Source organism: Lygodium microphyllum, chromosome 6 (assembly GCF_053477565.2).
Source record: "Lygodium microphyllum isolate KBCC chromosome 6, Lygodium_microphyllum_v1.1.10, whole genome shotgun sequence".
NCBI classification, from domain to species: domain Eukaryota; kingdom Viridiplantae; phylum Streptophyta; class Polypodiopsida; order Schizaeales; family Lygodiaceae; genus Lygodium; species Lygodium microphyllum.
The window spans coordinates 73,478,049-73,498,120 of NC_141140.1; the positions used below are offsets into that span (position 1 = coordinate 73,478,049).

At 43.5% G+C, this 20,072-nt stretch overlaps 1 protein-coding gene across 1 annotated transcript in view; it reads right to left on the reverse strand.

Moving 5' to 3' along the window:
• Nucleotides 1-1,589, reverse strand: part of LOC148034678 (Methyltransferase family protein) — a 55,662-nt gene extending 54,073 nt beyond the window's left edge. Inside the window, exons 1-2 of the mRNA XM_087679643.1 lie at nucleotides 1,283-1,589; nucleotides 1,120-1,215 (exon numbers count right to left, since the gene is read on the reverse strand). Coding sequence (XP_087535769.1) covers nucleotides 1,120-1,215; nucleotides 1,283-1,531 — 345 coding nt within the window. The 5' untranslated portion in view covers nucleotides 1,532-1,589. The remainder of the gene's footprint in view (nucleotides 1-1,119; nucleotides 1,216-1,282) is intronic.
• Between the last annotated feature and the right edge of the window lie 18,483 nt (nucleotides 1,590-20,072).

A 20,072-nucleotide genomic window follows, 5' to 3' on the forward strand; every position in this document is an offset into this window, starting at 1 on the left:
GACATTGTATTTGGGTACCGTCTGACTCCTTGGGCGTCCAATAGCTTTAATTTTTTAGTGGCACAAAAGCAAACACAAAAGCTAAAGCATGCTAATTGTAAATTGGGCTATTTTTTTAGCTTGAAGATCAATAATATATAAAATACATGCTTTGTGGAGAGCTCACACAAGGCATGGGGAAAAATTGTACCCAATTAGTCTCTTGCTTCATATCGTGCAAGCTTTCTTCCGATCGTGATCTCACACTCTACATTGTCTACTCCACTCTTAGCTAAGCTTTGATCTCTTCATGTTCTCACAAGGCCGACATATTCACTATTCAACATTCATCTTCTCAACATTCTCCTCTCTGTATTCTGCTCTCACAATCAATCCATACATTCACTTCTACAACATTGCACTCCGACAATGCCAGGTATTAAACACACAATACAAACTAGGTAGCATGCTTCTTGTGCTAATTCACATGCTTTACATACTTTGACCTATCATGGATTCTACAACCTGTCATCCTTAACTTTGATAATTAAGTTTATTAATATTGTTAATGATGGTAGACTCTAGATATTCTCTTAAGATGAAAAAGCTTTGTGATTTATGTAACTAGAAGTGATTGCGCGTCTTGTTCATTGTTTGCTTTTTTTGGGGAGGGCAGGGAGTAGAAGAAGAGGAATACTTACAAATGCCAGGCGAACATCCCACAATTATGCTTGGTTTATAACCCTTTCTTAAAATTTCTAGTGTATAGTTGTGTGGTTAGTGTTTCAAGAAAAGTAATTTCTAACCAAAAACAACAAGCCAATTTAAAAACCCAATGCTTCGGTAAACCTGTGCACTCTTGTTTATCTTGTTGATCCGTGGCAACACATTATCATGGATCGATTGGCTCGTTCTCTCTCTCTCTCTCTCTCTCTCTCTCTCTCTCTCTCTCTCTCTCTCTCTCTCTCTCTCATATTTCAGATGCATCTATTTTTGTCTCGTTCACCGATTTGTCCTTTTGTAACTGATAATGCAACTCTCTCCCTCCTTCCCTCCCTCTCCCCCCCCTCCCCCCCCCCCGACCTTAAGGCTTAGAAATGACTGCAATATAAGGATAACGTAGGGTATGGAGTTATGCACCTTAAAGAAAGGCTGCTTTTCGTGTAAGCTATGGAACCTCTTCCACGCCTCAATGGTGCTAGGGCCTTCAGCAGGCCCGCTTGAGACAGTCAAGGTCTGCGTACAGTCAAGGAACTTCAGTCTCCACCAGAATTTTCAGTCAAGGCTGTTTTTAAAAAGCCACCTGTTGTGGTTGCTGTCGTTGCTGTTCCTTAAGCACTTCATCACGCAGGTCCTCCCACTCGAAATCTTTGCAGAAGTAGTGACTTGCTGTAGCTGGCCTGGGCAAGGCCATTGGGACCGATGCTACTGCATACATGCATGTGCCTCTCCTGCGCAATACAAGTTCGGCTTGCACCAGTGGTAGCAGAACACAGCGAATGATGGTTGCTTTTACTTGTGCATCGCGCAGGAGCATATATATGTTTCGCATGCACCTTCCTTCTCGCTGTCGATGATTACTCCATCGAACAGGGCCCGCATAAAATATACCTCACTATTATCTCTTACCTCCCTGTTTTTAATTAAAATCCCCTCTCCTCTCTCACGTGTAATCTCTAATCTCTCTTTTTTTTTCCGTTCCCCTTTTTAATTAAAATCTCTCCCTGTTGTAGAAGGCCTAGCTAGTGTTGAGGAAAAGGTAGGTTCGTTTCATCCTAAGGACTGTTCATTTTAAGAGAAAACTCATTTGATTCAATGTGAGGAGGAATTGCCTACTTGTGAATAATACAAGTGAAAAAGATTTAGGCCGATTCACCTTTAGCATAGAAGGAGAATGTCATAATTAAAGTAGAAGGATAATATCCTTCTAAATATACATGGAAGGATTTTCAATAATACTTATTAATTTTTTATTTTTTATTTTAAATTAACCTTTTAAATGTTTTAGCTTTAATAATAATTAAAGTTAGACTCAAGAGTCAAGGATTGCAGTCTGCTGGCAACAAACTAGAGAGAGAGAGAGAGAGAGAGAGCGCGCCAAATGGCAAAAACTATCGTTTTAGGATTCATCATGGCACATGCAAGTTTGCAACTCAACTTTCAAGTCTAGACTCTACTGTCTGTCATTTGAGAGACTAGTTGAGACTTGTTTTTGCTACCTTTGATTCATCATTCATGGTTCGTGTCAGGCCCCAAGGCTGTAGCCTGCACTCCCTACATCCTAGCCTCTAGGACCTACGCCAAGGCAGCAGGGCTGTGGAGCTTAGCTGATGCCCTTCTTCAATCTTGCATCCTATGCCCCCCTCCAAGTCCTAACTCCTCACTAAAGGTCGCTCAACGCTAGCTGCTACGCCCAAAATGGCCCAGACTCCATTCATCGGTGCATTGCCATCAATCAAACTTTTATAAGGCCAACTGAGCAACTTCAAGTTTCCTGTGCGCAAGTAGCGTCACCATCCAGACTCCATGCTGCACAACCCACACCTAGCCTGGGCCAAATCTTCTGGCCCCTGGGCGGAATATCAATTCATCATTCTCCTATTACCTTGGCTAGGTCAGAATCTGTGATCGCTGATTTTGCAAGAGTGTGATGCGTGCAAAGTGGGGCCTGGGTTCTTGGAAGCCTAGAAGGTTCTGGAACCTAGAATCTGCGATCGCCGATTCATCATTCTGTGGGAGCCTGGGTGGCTAGCGGCGGCCGGCGACTTCTCTCTTGGCCCCTGAGCATTGCAGTTGGGTAGTTGTGTAGCGAGAGAGAGAGAGAGAGAGAGAGGGAGAGAGAGAGTCTATTTTGCATCACTCATACTACCTAGGAGTCGACCCTTGGGACCTTAAGCCTAAGGTCCAAGAACTTGTAGGCTATGCCGCTACAGTGCTACAACACAAGGCTCGAGCATAAGGATAAGAAGATCAATCCCCTAGGTATATATGAGCCTCTCTCTCTCTCTCTCTCTCTCTCTCTCTCTCTCTCTCTCTCAATGGAAAACTGTTAATGAAAGCTTAAAGGCAAAATAGTAGTACTAATTTTCTTTTGCTATGTAGTTGTTAATAGGTCAAAGGTTTGTGAGACATTGTAGTTTGGAGGTTGGCTGCTATAGGAGCTTGGATTTTCAAAGGAAATGAACACATAACAAAAGGTAGCAAATTTCAATGATTATAAAATTGACAAGGTCGCAACCACTCTTTTTATCGAAATGGCACCTAAATTGAAAGATAAAAGAGAAGGAAACCTTCTTGCATGGGTTGGGATTGAAAACATAGCCAAGCATCCTTCTAAAAAGGTAAAAGAAAATATAGGTAATGTTGAGGGCTCAACTTCAATTAATGTGTTATCTTCAAATGAATCGTTTGATAACATGTCACTTGAAAAAATGGTTGAATTTGAAAGGAAAAAATAAGGACGCTTACTTTTTCAGAAAGATTGGCTAGACCAATTTAAATGGCTTGTTTATGATAGAGATGAAGTAAAAATGTATTGCAAATTTTGTTTGAAATATCCTCATCCACATAATGCATATTCAAAAGGGAGGTCTACAAATTTTAAAATTAGCAACTTAAAATCCCATGTTCACACATCACGTCATAAGTTTGCTATGCAAGCTATTTTGCTTAAAGGAAAATACTCCATTGAAAAGAGTGTTTAGAAAATAAGAGAAGTAAAAGATGAGGCATTACTTTTATTATTTAGAATTGCATATTTGATTGCAAAGTAAAATTCGCCATTTTTTGTGTTTATTGAAATGATAAGATTATTGCAAGATTACCATGCACCATACACTACTAGTCTTTATAATGATGATAAGGCATGTACTAAAATGATTTTTTGCATGGCATCGTGTCTTATGAAAAGTACAATAGAAAAGGTTTCAACTAGTCCATGGTTTGGTGTTTTAATTGATGAGTCAAATGATATCTCCTCACATGGACATATCACTGCAAGGATATCAAGCCATAGCGATGATAAATAGCGGCGTCGTTATTTGCATCGCGTCACAAATAGCGACGCTCCACAGAGAAAAAAAACGCGAGCCGAAATCCGAGCGCGTTCCATTTCGCGCATTCACGAAAGTTTTCAAGAGGGAGAGCGAGAGAGAGAGCGACCGTTTTGCTTATAGGGAGAGAAAGAGAGAAAAAAGGCTTCTCACCGCTGCCGCTGCCGTCGTTCGCGAAGAAGAGGAGGAGGTGTACGGAGGGTGAAGAGGAGCCGCCAAACCCTTCTTCAAATCTTTATGGTGAGTCCATTCTCTCTCTCTCTTACTTGTTTAGGGTTTAATTTGTGTATATTGAGAGAGGGAGAGGAAATGAGAGAGAAAGAGAGGGAGGGGGAGGGGGAGGAAATGAGAGAGGGAAAGGGAGGGAGAGAAAGAGAAAGAGAGGGAAAGGGAGAGGGAGGGGGAGGAAATGAGAGGGAGAGTGCATTCTCTCTCTCTTTTACTTTTTTTGTATAATTTGTGTATATTGAGAGAGGGAGAGGAAATGAGAGAGAAAGAGAGGGAGAGCGAGGAAATGGGAGAGGGGGAGGGAGAGAGAGAGAAAGAGAGGGAGAGAGAGAGAGAGAGGGAGGAAATGGGAGAGGGAGGGGGATGAAATGAGAGAGGGAGAGGGAGAGGGGGAGGAAATGGGAAAGGAAGAGGGAGGGAGAGAGAAAGAGAAGGGGAAATGAGAGAGAGGGAGAGGGAGAGGGAGAGGGAGGAAATAGGAGAGGGAGGGAGAGAGAGAGAAAGAGAGGGGGAGGAAATGGGAAAGGAAGAGGAAGGGGGAGGGAGAGGAAATGAGAGAGGGAGAGGGAGACATTAAACATAATAGGAAAATGAAAGAGGGAGAGGGAGGGAGAAGAAATGAGAGAAGGAGGAAGAGAGCAAAAGGAAATGAGAGAGGGAGAGGAGAGAGAAAAGAGAGAAAAGATGTTAAACATAATAGGGAAAGAGAGAAAGAGAGGGTGAGGGTGAGGGAGGAAGAGGAAATGAGAGAGGGAAATGAAGAGAGAAAAGGAAATGAGAGAGGGAGAGGAGAGAGAAAAAGAGAGAAAAATCATTAAACCTAATAGGGAAAGAGAGAAAGAGAGGGTGAGGGTGAGAGAGGGAGAGAAAGAGAGAAAAGTAAATAAGACCTTACAATAAGCTCATCCTAGGCTCATAGGGGTTAGACCGAACCTAAGGGATATATGGCTAGAGAGCCCTAGCATACTTGTGTCTCCTAGCATAATGTTCTTCCTGCAACACTACAACAGAAACAAGGTATAGACGCGCAAAGTCGGGCGCGTCTATCATCGCATCTGTATGTGCGTATAAAAGAGCATGTAAATAGACGCGAATTTTACGTATTCCGCGCAAATAGACGCGAATATAGACGCGTTTTCAGACGCGTACACTACAACAAGCAGCAGTTATAGACACGCGCACAGACGCACACTAAAATTTTAAAAAATTTTAAAAAATATAGACGCAATTGCGCGTCTATATTTGCGTCTAATTTACAGGTGAAATCGCATCTATGTGTGCATGTATATGCGCAATGCGCATGTATATGCGCATCTATAAGCGCATGTATATGCGCATCTATAAGCGTGTGTATATGCGTATCTATATGCGCATCTATAAGTGCGTTTAACTGTGCGTATATAAGCGCGTCTATAAGCAATTCGTGCTCTATATACACGCGCTTAGAGACAAGCGCACAGACGCGCACTAAAATTTTAAAAAAATTTAAAAAATATTGCTGGTGTGTCATTCTTTTCAAAGTAGTCCCGTCTGGCGTTTCTTTTGGGTTTTTTTGACAGGTGCATGACACAAAGAGAGGAGAAAGGAAGAGGCAAAGAAGAAAGGGTAAAGAGAGAAGGAAGCAAGAGGCAAAGAGAAAGGAGAGGGAGGAGAAGGAGTTTGTAGCCCTGTCACCGCCCATCACAACACCGATTCAAGGTGAGTCCTTCTTGTCTCTCTCACTCACTCACTCTTACTCTCTCTCTCTCCCTCTCCCTCCCTCCCTCCCTCCCTCCCTCCCTCCCTCTCTCTCTCTCTTTCTCTCTCTATCTTTGCTTTGAGTTGTATTTTGCTACCTTCTTAGCTTTTGGTATGTTTGTTGCGATGAGGAGAACAGCCAAAGAGCAAGGAGATGGAGGAGAAGAAGGAGTTTGTAGTTGTGCCGCTGCCCATCACAACAAATATTCAAGGTGAGTCCTTCTCTCTCTCTCTCTCTCTCTCTCTCTCTCTCTCTCTCTCTCTCTCTCTCTCTCTCTCTCTCTCTCTCTCTCTCTCTCTCTCTCTCTCTCTCTCTCTCTCTCTCTACTCTGAGTTGTATTTTGGTTCCTTCTTAGCTTTGGGTATGTTAGTTGTTGCTTGCTTTTCCTAGTTTTATTTTGTGCTTCACTGCTAATTCGCGTCTACAAGCGCGTCTGATATACAGAGTAGACGCTCTTGTAGACACGCAAGTGTTGAAGATCCATAAAACCTCCTAGGTTTTTTTGAGTTTTGTGGACCTGGCGCGTGTAAGAGTGCGTCTGATCCACAGAGTAGACGCGCCTGTAGACGCACTCGCATTAAATAACCACATCTCCTTTGAGGTTTTTTTTTCATACACTGTTTTCCGCGTCTATAATCGTATCTATGTGAGCATGTATATGCGTGTGTATATGCGCATGTATGTGCGCGTGTATATGCGCATCTATAAGTGCGTTTATCTTCGGGTGTATATATGCGCGTATAGTTTTCACTATAAGCGCGCTTGTAGACGCGAAATTGTAGACGCGCTAGTAGACGCGATAATAAACGCGCCCGACATTTTTAAACACAATTCAAATATTGCGTCTACAAGCGCGTCTATGGAGCCTTTTTGTTGTAGTGCAAAGAGACCTCTCATACATGGGGCTTGTCCTAGCCTCCACCACGCAAGTATACAACGAAGGTAATCAGCCTATCAGTATAAAAAACATTCATTTTTCATCATGTAAATCCAAAAATAACTTTGGATATTCCATAAAAATTAGTCTCTTCTTAAAAAGACAAATACAAAAAACTAAAACAGCATCATTCATATGCTTCGCAAAACTAAAACGGCATCACCACAAGATCTCTTAGGAAACTCATCCTCAACTATCAATTTTAATCAATAAATATAATATAAAATCACTTGCAAGGAATGACACTCTTTTATCATTAACCCTCTTTCTTCCTTAGAATAGTCTTAGGAACAAATTTCTGCTCTAACAAGCATATATTTGAGCATAATAACTATTTTAAGGTTTAAAGAAAGGTGCACTATATGTGGGGGTTTGTGCCTTATCGTGGAGTGCGTGGTGCCTGTGCTTGTGGAATTGGAAGATGGGTCTATATTCTTGGGCAAGCCCTCGATGGTGCCCCACACTTGAGGACCCAGTTTGTGTAGAGGGGAGGTGCAGTGCATGGGGCTTAGGGTGATAGGTCTAACCATAGGTAAGAATTACCTTCCTAGGTATGTCCAGCCCTTGATGCACCCTAATCATGTGTCATGGGGGGATCCAAAGGGCTAGGGGGTTAGACACGGGGCCGACCAACCAAGGCCACCGGATGCACCTAACTTGAGAACCCCTAGGTGTAGTGATTGTGATCTATGTGAGACTTGCAATTTTTGGGTGGTGTTTCTTCCCATTTCTTTCTCTTTGCCCTTTTTAAAAAAAAGTCTCTTGACTTCGATGAGGTAGTACAAGATAGAGGATTCATTCTTTGGGTTCATGAGAGTGGGATGGGGAGGTTGGGGGCTTTAGTGATTTACTAAGGAAGTGCCTACTTAGCATATACCCTTTTTGGCCTATTCTAACATGGAGAGGGGTGGTGGAAAAAAAAGAATGGCTACAGTTGGTGAATTGGCTGTCGCTCATGTCCTCAAGGAGGGCCATGCAAAAGGATGGGAGTAAAGCAGCATGCAGCATTAGCCGAGTCATGGCGCACCCATCTATTCCCACATTAATGTCAAAAAAGAGCAGTGAAAGATGGCACTCTACTAGTGCGGGGGTTGCTTGAGGAGAGTCCTAAGTAATCTAATATAATTACATGATGTTCTGGGCAAGAGGAGAATTCCACAAGAAATGGGCCATAGAGTCCCATAGATCTTGTTTTGAGAAGGTGAGTGTTTCCTCTGGTTTTGTAGCGTTGATGTTGTAGATCTTTGAGAAGTCATATCGGCCATGGATGTCAAGGTCAAAATATACTCCCACCCTCCGAGGATATGGTAGATAGGTTGGGTCATTCTATTCGAAGGGTAGGGAGCCACAAAATGACATCCACGCATCCACATTGCCGTTCTAGACTCTTCTCCTCCACTTAGGTTTGGATTCATAGCCTTTCATCATGTGGGGTACCTCCTCAACCTTGTTTTCCTAGTAATCTAGGGATTCTACCCCCCAAGCCAGTGGATTTTTCTCTCTTTCAACAAGCCATCGGTCACCAAGCCTTCTTCCCATGGCGATTACTTCCATTACCACTTCAGTGAGTACTTTGCTTAAGGCTGCTAGGTATCGGAAGGTGAAATCAAAGGGTTGGTGGCAATTTTCCCATTGCTCCCACATTGATAGCTTTGTATTCCAGTTCATGGGTAAGTAGTCCCTTTTTAGTGGGATGGGCAGCTGTGGAATTGCAAGTGGTTGAGCTTGAGCTCTTTTGCGTGCTTGATCCAACATTATGGCCCTCTTCTTTTTCACTTCTACCTTCCTTTCCGCTATGGCATCTTGTTCTTGAGGGGGCTCTGGTTGTGGTGAGGGGGGTTGGTGGAATCCACTCCTCATCTTGTTGCGTTTCTTCATGGCTTGACCTTGCTCTTGCCTCTCTTGAGATTGTTCCTCTTGGAGTTCTAATGCATCAATCTCCTCTGGCATCAAGCTTGCTCCCAACCGATTCTCTCACTGATCTTAACCGATTGGGTTGAGACTTGCGTCTTGGACCTGGGAGCACAACCCTTGTTTGATCGCCTTGCAGGCTATTTCTGGTTTCCTTTTAAGTGCCTCAACTGCCTCCTCCTCCTCAGAGAGTGTGATGTCTAAGATCGTGCTGAGGAAGGCATGTTGTTGGACTTTGAGACTAGCTTGAGCGGTGCCTGCCCTGCTTTCTACTAGTATTCAACTTCCCTTTGCAAGGGCCAAGCGGCTCGCTAGGTCCTTCACTTGCTTCTCACTCTTGGCTTCCCATTCCCTTGCCTTCTTTTTCATCTCTTCCAAGCCCTTGCTTTGCCTTTGTGATAGGGCCATGATCACCAGCTCCTGCCTTTTCCATTTTTGTACAAGGTCCTCTTTTTCTTCTGTTAGGCACTCGATCTCCTTTTCTGGTGTTGCTCATTCTTCCCTTTGTCTTTGCATTCCACGTCCTACTTCTTCTCTCTCTTTCTTCCATTCTTCACGCTCTTGTGCTCTCTGGTTCCAACGCAGTGAGCTCTTCCATGCTCTCTTGGAGTTTTCTCACCTGTGCTTCGAGCTCCCCCTGCTGTAGAATTAGTAGTTTGTATTTCCTTTGCATTGCGACCAGCTCCTCGTTCTCTTTCTCTAGTCTTTTTCACCCATGTTCTTCATCATCTTCCTTGGCCCTTAGCTTTGCTTTCAATGCATGGATATCTTTTTGTTGCAAGGCCACTTGGCGGGTCTTTTCTACCAGGAAGGCATTTGACATTTCCCTTTCCGTTTCTAGCTTTCTCACTGATGCTCTCTTCTCCTCCCTTGCCCTTTCCAATTGAGCATAAAGCTCCTTGACATGCTCATCCTGGTCAGCAGGTTGCGACTCTGTGGTAGTAGTACCTATTCTTGGTCGCTTGGGCCCCTCTTGAGATTCGACGTCCACAGCTACCAATCTTTTTACTCCTGTTGTTGGGGTTCCTGCATTGGAGGTGGGAATTGGGGTATGTGCCTTATCAACCAAGAACTGCACCCATGCCATGAGGTTGATGGCGTCCATCGTGGTTGGAGTGCTTGGCGTTGCTACGATGGTTGGGGTATTTGGCAAGAGGATAGGCGGGGTCAGGTGAAGTGCGGCCTTGCCCTTTCCTTTTGGGATGAGTAGAGGTAAGTTTTCTAAGGCTTGGCCGCTAGTTCCTGGCCTGTCCTGCCTTGGCGGGCTCATTGCTGCTAGTTCCTCCTTCCCACACTGTTGCTCTATGGACATGTGCACAACTTACGCCAGGTTCTCCTTTTCTTTTATTCTCAAATCCTCCTCCTATTCAGTGGCTTTTCTCCTCCTCTCTTCCTCAGCTCTTTTTGGCGCAGCCTTGGCTTTTAGTAGGTCTACTCCCTCCTTTCTCTTCCTCTCTTCCTCCTACTTTTTCTCTGTTGTCTTGTTTTTATGCATCTTCGCCTTCCTATTGCTGGATTGAGCTTCTTGCTCTCCCTCTTCTTCACTAACTGTCCTCTCGCTTGATTAGTCTTTGTTATGATGAGGAGGTGACCTCTCAGGCATTCATATGATCCCTCTTCTCCATCTTACGCCTCTTTTGTCGCCTCTCGGATAAGGGCAATCAAGACTCCTCCATACTCAATGAATGAGGCCTTGGCTGAGGGCTTCTTCCTGCCAGTTTCCTTCGATGCTCGGGATTCTCCACTCGTCACTCTGCTTCTAAGGTCTAGTGTCCTGTGTCAAGATTGTGGGAGAGAAGGAAGGAGTCTCACTTGTAGCTCTCTCACTTGCACAATGGGAGAATACACACAAAGATGGAGGCTGAAAACAGTTTTCCTCTTCTTAGTTGTGTAAGCCAAAAGAACTCTAGTACATAGAAATAGAAGAACCCTATATATGGGTCTCAAACCAAACTCAACTAACTAAGGTGGCATACCAACTGAGCCAGAACTAGAGTAGATAAGGATAGCTGTCATCTAGCTATTATTCATGGGCTGTGTACCAACCGCATTTGCAGCTAACAAGTCGGTGACATAAATGCACAACGGTCACCCTGGCATATCCTGGGTGGAGCTCGATATCTCAACACTCCCTCTCGAGCTCAATCCCAATTCCTGCACACCAAGCAGGTCTCTGAACTTGCGCAGCTTCTCTGCGCCCAATGCCTTTGTAAATATGTCAACTACCTGATCCTCTGTGCCGACATAAACTAGATCAATAAGACCTAGTAAAACTCTCTCTTGCACATAGTGATAATGCACCTCAATGTGCTTTGTTCTAGCATGATAGACTAGGTTATTTGCCAAGTGTATACTCATGTTGTCACAATAAATGACAACTGGCCCATCTGTAGAGACTGATGCATATCATAAAGTAGCTTATGCAACCAAGCTACCTCACATGCAGCCATTGTTGCATCCCTGTACTCAGCCTCTTACTCGACAAGGCAACTGTAGGTTGTCTCTTGCTGCTCCAAGTGACTGCAACACTCCCAAAAGAGAACACATATCCACTGGTAGATCGTCTATTAGAAATACTACCAGCCCAATCAGCATCAGTGTATCCATGCAACTGTATCTGAACCCCTGTCTCATAAAATAGTCCATACTGCAATGTGGACTTCACATACCTGAGTATGCATCTAGCTGCATCTAAATGCGGTTTCCTTGGAGCCTGCATAAACTAACTTACCAATCCAACAGTATAGCTCAAATCTGGCCTGGTAATAGTCATATAAATCAAACTTCCTACTATGCGCCTGTACATAGTAGGGTCTTCCAGAAGCTCACCTACATCTGCGCTCAGCTTCACATTCTGCTCCAAAGGAACTGAAATAGGCTTACAGCCTGTCATCCCATATTTAGACAGCATGTCCAATCCATACTGCCTCTGCAAGAGCCATATCTCACTTGGTGATCTAATCACCTCAATGCCCAAGAAATAACGCAGCTCTCCCAAATCCTTCATCTCAAACTTCTGCTTCAATAGCATTTTCACATGAAGGATATCTTCATCACTATCACCTGTGATAATCAAATCATCAACATAAATGACAAGCAGCATAATACCTTTCTTTGTTTTTCTCACATAAAGTGAAAAATCTGCCTTGGAAATCTGAAAGCCAATAGTGACAAGATACTGTCCTATCTTGTCAGACCATGCTCTAGGCGCTTGCTTTAAGCCATACAAGGCTTTCTTCAACCTGCAAACAAACTCAGGATGAACATCATGCACATAACCTGGTGGCTGCTCCATATAGACCTCTTCTTGCAAATCACCATGCAAGAAGGCATTCTTTACATCCATCTGATGTAAAGACCATCCCTTTGATGCAGCCATAGCAATGACTGCTCTTACGGTTGCCATCCTTGCAACCGGACTGAATGTTTCTTCATAATCAATGCCATATGTTTGTGCATACCCCTTGACTACTAATCTCGCCTTGTATCTGTTCACAGAACCATCTGCATTGTGCTTCACCTTATAAACCCACTTACAACCAATTGCATTCTTATCTTTAGGCAAAGGTACCAATTCCCATGTAGCATTTGCTTCCAAAGCATCCATTTCTTCATCCATGGCTTTCTCCCATTTTTCTTTTCCCATGGCTTGCTCAAAAGAAGTGGGTTCTGGTTCCTGTATCACTTTGACTATATAGGCATAGTGAATGGCTGTAAATCCATCATATTTCAGTCTATCCACAGGATACCTAGCTCTAGTAGACCTGTGCAAAGTAGGTTCACTTCCAGGTGCTCTCAAAACATCCCTGGTCTTCCTTACTCCAGGTGTAACAATAGAAGGAATACCCAACTCATCATCAATGCTCTGTTCTGAGCCACTGGATTCACCATCCACATAAGAGTGACCTGCATTCACATTAAACATGGGCAGATCTACCTTCTCTTTTCCTTTTCGTGAAACCTGCATACCACTGTCTGCATTGTTTTGAGGAGATTCTCTTGATCTCAATCTCCTTATCCATGGCGAAGAATGTGAACCATTACTAGAGGACGCTCCAGGTTCACTAATATTTTGTGACTGCTGCTGTGAAATCTGTGCAGCATTACCATTTTGTGGATCTACATCATCAATCACATTTACTGGTTTATACCAGCTACTCATCTCATAAAAAACATCTCTGCTCACTGTAAACTTACGAGTAGAAGGGTTATAGCATCTATACCCTTTCTGCTGCAGAGAGTAGCCAATAAAGATGCACTTCTCAGCTTTTGAATCCAACTTGGATCTCAACTCATCTGGCACATGAACATAGGCAATGCAACCCAAAATTTTCAAATGAGAAATATCTGGTTTCCTACCAGTATCCCTCTCCTCTGGAGTCATCCCATGTGTTGCTGTAGTGGGAGTCCTGTTCATTATGTAGACTGCTGTAGCAACCGCTTCAGCCTAGTAAAAATCTGGCAAGTCTTTTTCGTTGAGCATGGCACGAGATACCTCTCCAATATGCCTATTTTTCCTTTCTGCAATTTCATTTTGTTGTGGGGTATGACTGCATGAATATTGCTGCTTTATGCCATGCTCCTGCAGAAATCTTGCAAACTCATTTGAGAGGTACTCTCCCCCTCCATCTAACCTTAGGCATTTTAATTGCAGGCCTGTTTCTTTTTCAACCATAGCTTTAAGAGTTTTGAAATGCCCAAACACTTCACTTTTCTTTTTCATAAAATACACCCAAACTTTTCTGCTATAGTCATCAATAAAAGTGACAAAATAATGATAGCCTCCAATAGATGCAGCTTTAGTAGTCCACACATCAGAGTGGATTAATTCCAATGGCTTATTACTCTCTTGAACATGTCTAGGAAATGGTTTCCTTGCCTGTTTTCCAAATTGATAGGCTTCACATACCTTATGCATTTCTGCAACCTTGAATTTAGGCAATCCTGCAACAATATTTTGGGCCTGCATTAATTTAAGTCGTTGTACATTAACATGACTAATGCGTTTATGCCAGATATCAATATCTGCAACAACTACATCGGTCCCATGTGCAAACATTGCTGCACTCAATTCAGACATGTCTGCATCCAACGTAAACATTCTGCCCTTCTTCTTTCCTTTTGCTATCAAGCGACCTTTATTTTTCATATTCTCAACAAAGCATCCATGAGGATTAAATCTGCCCTGCAAGCCCTGCTCAACCATTTGACCAACAGAAACCAGATTCTTGGTGATATTCGGGACATGAAATACATCTCACAGGTATTTCTTTTTCCCATCCTGCATAGACAAAGGAATTTTTCCAATCTGCTAAGAGCGGAATTTTGATGCCGAGAAGTGCTTAAAAATAGCTAAAAATTACGAATATGAAGGAAAAAATATTCAACGTCGAAGGCGGTGGATCGATCTAGGACGATTTTAAGCGGCAATGCGCTTTAAAGGCGTCCGAGTGACACTTGTTAATTTTTGATAATTTTTTAGACTGCCGTGCGGGTTGACAAGAGTTACAGCCAATGCGGGGTGTTAAGCCGAACGCCCAGGATTTTTCAGAGCTCAATTCGGAGTCCGGACGGGGAAGGAGCCAAGAAATGGGCAAGATTTGAAGAGGTGGACACTTGGGAGGCCAAGTGGGCATGACCTTTGGGGGGGGGACATGCAACTTTTAATGTAGCATGAAATTTCACATGAAGGAGAAGAGGAAAAACGTGGAGAGAAGCCGTGGCCTGTAGGCGCCGAAATTTGCGCCATGGATGGAGGAGACCAATTTTCTGCCTGTGAACAACCCCCCCAATCGACATTGGCCCTTGCTTCCCCTCTGCCTGCTGATCATATCGCCGGTCTTCGCTCCTCCAATGGCGGTCTGTATGAAGAATTCTGATTTCAGTCTTTCTCTCTCCTCCCTCTCTCTCCCCTAAGGGCAGATTCATGTGGTGAAGAAGAAGAAGAAGAATGGATGGCGGATGCTTGTCCAATGAAGACCGGATTGCTTCGTGGTTCAAGAGGAAGGAAGATTGCTGATTGTGGACTGTCATGAGCATTAATGGTGGTTGGAAATCAGTCCCGAGATATGACAAATAAAAACCCGCAACCCGCAAAGAATGGTAATCTCATTTTTACAAAGGAAATTGATGTTTTATACAATTTGCTTCATGAATATTTATTCCTATGGGATGATTATGCATTATAACGTTGCTTGCTATGAGTTTGATCAGTTGATGCTCAGAAAATCAGAAAATCATAAGTGTTGTGATTGAAATTAATGGTGTAAAACACGTGAAATATGGAAAAATTGGGTGTTTTTTAGATATAAATGAAAAATATAATAAGACACACCAACTAAATTTATGTTTTTGCTGCAAATGAACCTAAGGGCCACAACCCACAACTCATTTTGTATTTTTAGTCATTTAATATTGCGAAAAATACAAGAAAAATAGGAAAAATGGGTAAAAAATAAGGCAAAAATGGATTTTGAGTGCCGAAAATTAAGAAAAAATAAGATTCATGTTTGTGGATATATGGGGGGGTCTGAAGTATGAGGTTTAGCCTCAGTTCAGCCCTACCTTTATGTTTTAGTGAGTTTTTATTGCTTTTCATACAATAAAAATGTGAAAAATGAACCCTAAACCTATGCACCATGCACAACCTAAACGGGTGAGGGGGTAGAGTGTATAAAAGGTGTTTAAATGCTGATCGAAATAATGAAAAGCTTTCTGGTTTTTATGCATACCATTTAGGTTGGTCGATAATTAAAAATTAAGGATCTAGTAGCACGAGGGTTTCTCGGTGCTAGGTTCATGCAACGCCGCATACGAGCGATAGGCAAAATCATTGAAAGAAATGTTTTCCACATATGCACCAATGCTGATTTTCTTAATTGCTTGAGCACATGGACATTCATAATTTTCATGAAGCATAAAATGATAAAAGGTATCAGACAATATCTTCTGGATGCATGGCAAGTGCTTTCTAGAGGATCATGACCAACGTTGAGTGAGTGAGGTTGTCCAAGCTGTAGGCTAGGCGTTGGGTCTAAGGGGAAAGAAAGTGAGGTAAGGTACATTCCTGGATATGATCAATTGGTACCTTGAGAGAACTATATGCGATGTTGTGTTATATATGTTTAGCGACGCATCGAGGGGCCAATCCCCAAGGTGTAGGAGAATCGCAGTGAGGTAGCTGCAGTCAGCCATGGGAGGACCTCCTATGTTTGTACTTCATGCTACTTAGCAATGTGCTGGGACTCCCTCTGAGGAATGTTAATTGGGTTAGAGTTGGACTACAAGACGTGATATAAATGCAAGATGTTTAGGAAGATGATGTATGTGTCATCCACGCTCCTGTGGCCGACAGGCCGTGGGGTCGTTGAGCGCATGATAGAGGTCCGACTAGTGCATAAGCCAGTGCCGGCCCGTTTTAGGTCCCATCAGTGGTGCGTCTGTCGGGAGCCGCTTAGAAGTGGCGGTCCTCGAATCCTGGTTGTCTAGGGACCAGTTAGCAGTTTATGCCAAAGGATACTGAGATTGACCCGTTATTCATCGATAAGCATCGTCTAGCCGAAATCCAAAAGCAAGAGAGAGACGAAAGAGCTAGGTGACGTGCTGAAATTCTTAGGAGGTATTCCCCTAAGTGTAGTGGTGCTAAACCCTTACGAGGGAGTGGATCTAGTGGTCCTAGGGCCACAAGCAGTAAGTTAGGAGAAGGTGGAAGCTCTAGTGCTCCCCTTTCTTCCATAAGGCAGTCTACATCAAGTGCAGGAGGTGTAACCCCACTGTCCCCTATTTCTAGTGCAAATCCAATTTCCAGCATGGCACAGCCCATTGCAATTCCTGCAGGAACGACGGATTTGCCGGCTCTAGGTTACCCGCTACCCATTTTTAATGGGATAGTTGAGGAAGATGCGAAACTCCACATCAGGGAGTTTCAAAAGTTGATGTTTAAGTGTCGCATCCAAGAAGAAGGACATTTAATGATGTTCTTCAACATGACTCTCAAAGGAAGAGCTACCATATGGTATCATGGTTTAGAAGCCGGAACCATATTGAATATTGATTCATTTTACGGAGCTTTTCGAAGGGAGAAACTAAAAGAGGTTTTCCGTAAGTTGGACACCTCTATTCCTATCCCCACAGCTGCCCAATTGCAATATTTTCTGCATGGTTTGGACTTTAATATCCAGTTGCAGTTGAGTAGTGTCCCTTTGGGGGATATAGATACTGCCATTACACGAGCACAAGAAGTAGAATCCCAACTACAAGCATCCTATGCCTCTCGAGGCAATCCGAATATGGGTCTAGCATTGGGAAATAATATGGCGACGGCCAATGGCAGTAGTAGCCAAGGGATAGCGATGGCTAATCCTAATGGGAGAGGGAACATGATGCAAAATGTGCCTTTATTACCAGCTCTCCCTAGCATGTCGATGCCTACGGGCAGTCAAATGGCTCCAAATGGTAGAGGCCAGGCAGTTAATCCTAATACCATGCATGTGGTTCAACAACCAGTGCCTAATCGAATTGTTAGGCCGATGGAACGACAGGGTAATGATCAAGGCTACGAGTCGAGCGCTTCCAATATTCTTGGCGAGGTTAAGGACATGATGAAGCATTATACCGACATGATTACGGAGCAGTATCGACAAATAGCTGTTGATGTCAACTTTCTTAAAAAACAACAAAATTTGATAGGAAGTAGATACCCAGATGAGGGTGTACCTTCGAGGTTTAGCTGCAAATGGTGTAGTGGGCAACATTATCCACAAAATTGCCCAAATGCCAAGTGCGACATTTGTGGAAAATTCGGCCATTTAGCAGCCACTTGCTGGAGTAAGATTAGTTTCCTCTAGCGAGGTAGTCGGCAAACTAGGGCCTATTAATCATCGCGCGCAAGGAAATGATTCCCAGCGAGGAGACGGACCTAAACAAATACTCCAACGACCAAAGACTATAGTGGAGGAGCTGCCTAGTGGTAGTGGGGTTAGTTTGATTGAGACTGTGCGTGTTAATGACGCTGAAACCTCTAATCTGCGAGCTGTCCTTACAAGAGGTCAAAAGGATAGAGAGGCCGACAAGGATAAGCCTGTCGACGGAAACCCTAAACAGGGTGACAAAGGAACGCAAGTTCTGGATCCTGCCATGGAAGGGGGACCTCTGAAGCTTGTGGAGAGTAAAGCCGATGCTAAGAAGGATAAGGAACCACCGAGGAAGAAGGCGAAAGTTAAAAAAAGAGGCAATAAAGCCGGTTCAGCGACCTAAAGAGCAGATGGTTTGGCGTGAAAAGCGAACTCTGCCGAACTATCGTGAATTCGATTTGGCGAGCTCTCTTTGCGTATAGCTTATTAAGCTTTCCCCAGGAGTACGCAAGGAATTTAGAAAGATCCTGCATACTGGGTATATCGTAGAACCTTTGGGTATTGCGCGAGTTGGTGATGACTGGTTTGAGCATGCTGAGAAACATTGCCCAAGGGTTGCAGCCTATGTCGATGGGATATTAGTAGATTATGCCATTGTCGACAGGGATCATCTGTTAACATTATGAGTTCTGAACTGATGGAAAGGTTGGGTCTTGCGATCCAGAAAGATACCTCCACAATTCTCAGAATGGCGGATGATAGTTTGAGACAGCCGGAAGGCTGCATTAGTAAGGTCCATGTCACTGTTGCAAATGTAGAATGCCTGTTGGACTTTAGGGTGATTCATTTTGTAGAGCGTCCAAGTTACCAAGTATTACTTGGATGACCTTGGATCTTGCAAGCGGACTGCCAAGTGGATATACCCGCCGGTCGGCTGATATTCGGCAGAGGTGCTCAGCGCGTGGTGATTGATGCCTATCCTGAGTCCCCACAGAGTGAGAGAGCTCCTCTATCTTCCACAGAATTGGAGACATTAGAGGATTTATCCGCCAGTGAGACATCATCGAGTGATGAGTCCGAAGAGGGATCCACCACGGAAGACATCTATCAGATCACTTTGAATGAGCCGATAGAGGCCCAAGATCGTACAAGAGATGCAGATGTTATCGAGCTAGACCTTGGTACGCCTGATGAGTTACGACCAATCAAATTAGGGTCCATGCTCAGTGTTCAAGAATGCGAGGAGTACGTCTCTCTGATCCAAGAGTTCCGTGATATTTTCGCCTGGAGTTATGATGAACTTAGAGGCATTCCTCCTAGTTTCGCCGTTCATACAATTCCATTGAAGGAAGGAAGCCGCCCTGTATGACAGAAAGTAAGGCGTATGCCTTTCAAACTGAGGGACGGGCTGTTTGAAGAGTTACAGAAGCTTCGGAAAGCGGGTTTGATTTTTCCTGTGCAACACACGGAATGGTGTTCACCAGTTGTGATCAGAAAGAAGAAAAATAATCAAATCCGATTATGTGTAGATTTTAGAGAGCTAAATAAGCAAACGGTTAAGGATTACTACCCGTTGCTATTCATTGACCAGATTTTGGATCAATTAGCGGGTAGGGAGATATATTCGTTTATGGATTGCTTTGCAGGATATAACCAGATGGCAATTGTAGAAGAAGACAAGTTGAAAATAACTTTTATTACTGTCTTTGGTACTTTTGCGTACCATGTGATGGCCTTTGGTTTATGCAATGCGCCTGGTTCGTGGCAACGAACAGCAGATAAGACATTCGGTGACATATCCCCTGAAGAGTTGAAGGTGTTTATTGATGACTTAGGGGCCGCCACCGTGAGAGAAAGGCAGTTGATCATTTTAAGAAAATGCTTTGAGCGCTGCAGACAATTTTGTATCGCTCTAAACCCATGGAAGTGTGTTTTTGGTGTACCTTATGGGCTCTTGCTGGGCCATGTGGTCAGTTCAGTAGGGATAGCCACTGACCCTGAGAAGGTCAAAGTCATAGTTGCCATGGGTCCACCACACACTCCGAAAGAAGTCCATAGCTTTCTGTCTTCGGTTGGTTATTATTGTAGATTCATAAACGCCTTGGCAGAAAGAACATTGCTGCTTACAAATCTATTGTACTTTAGCCGTTTGTTTGTATGGGGTGACCCTTGTAAGGTAGCTTTCGAGGATGTGAAGCAGGAGCTAGTAAAAGCACCTGTTTTGAAAGCACCTAAAAGAGGTGAGGTGTTCTATATATTTTCAACAGCCACCATGCATAGTATCAGCTACTATTTAGCTCAAATCTGGGAGAAAAAATGGTATCATCCGATAGCCTTTGCTAGTAAAAAATTGGGCATTGCAGAGATGAATTATA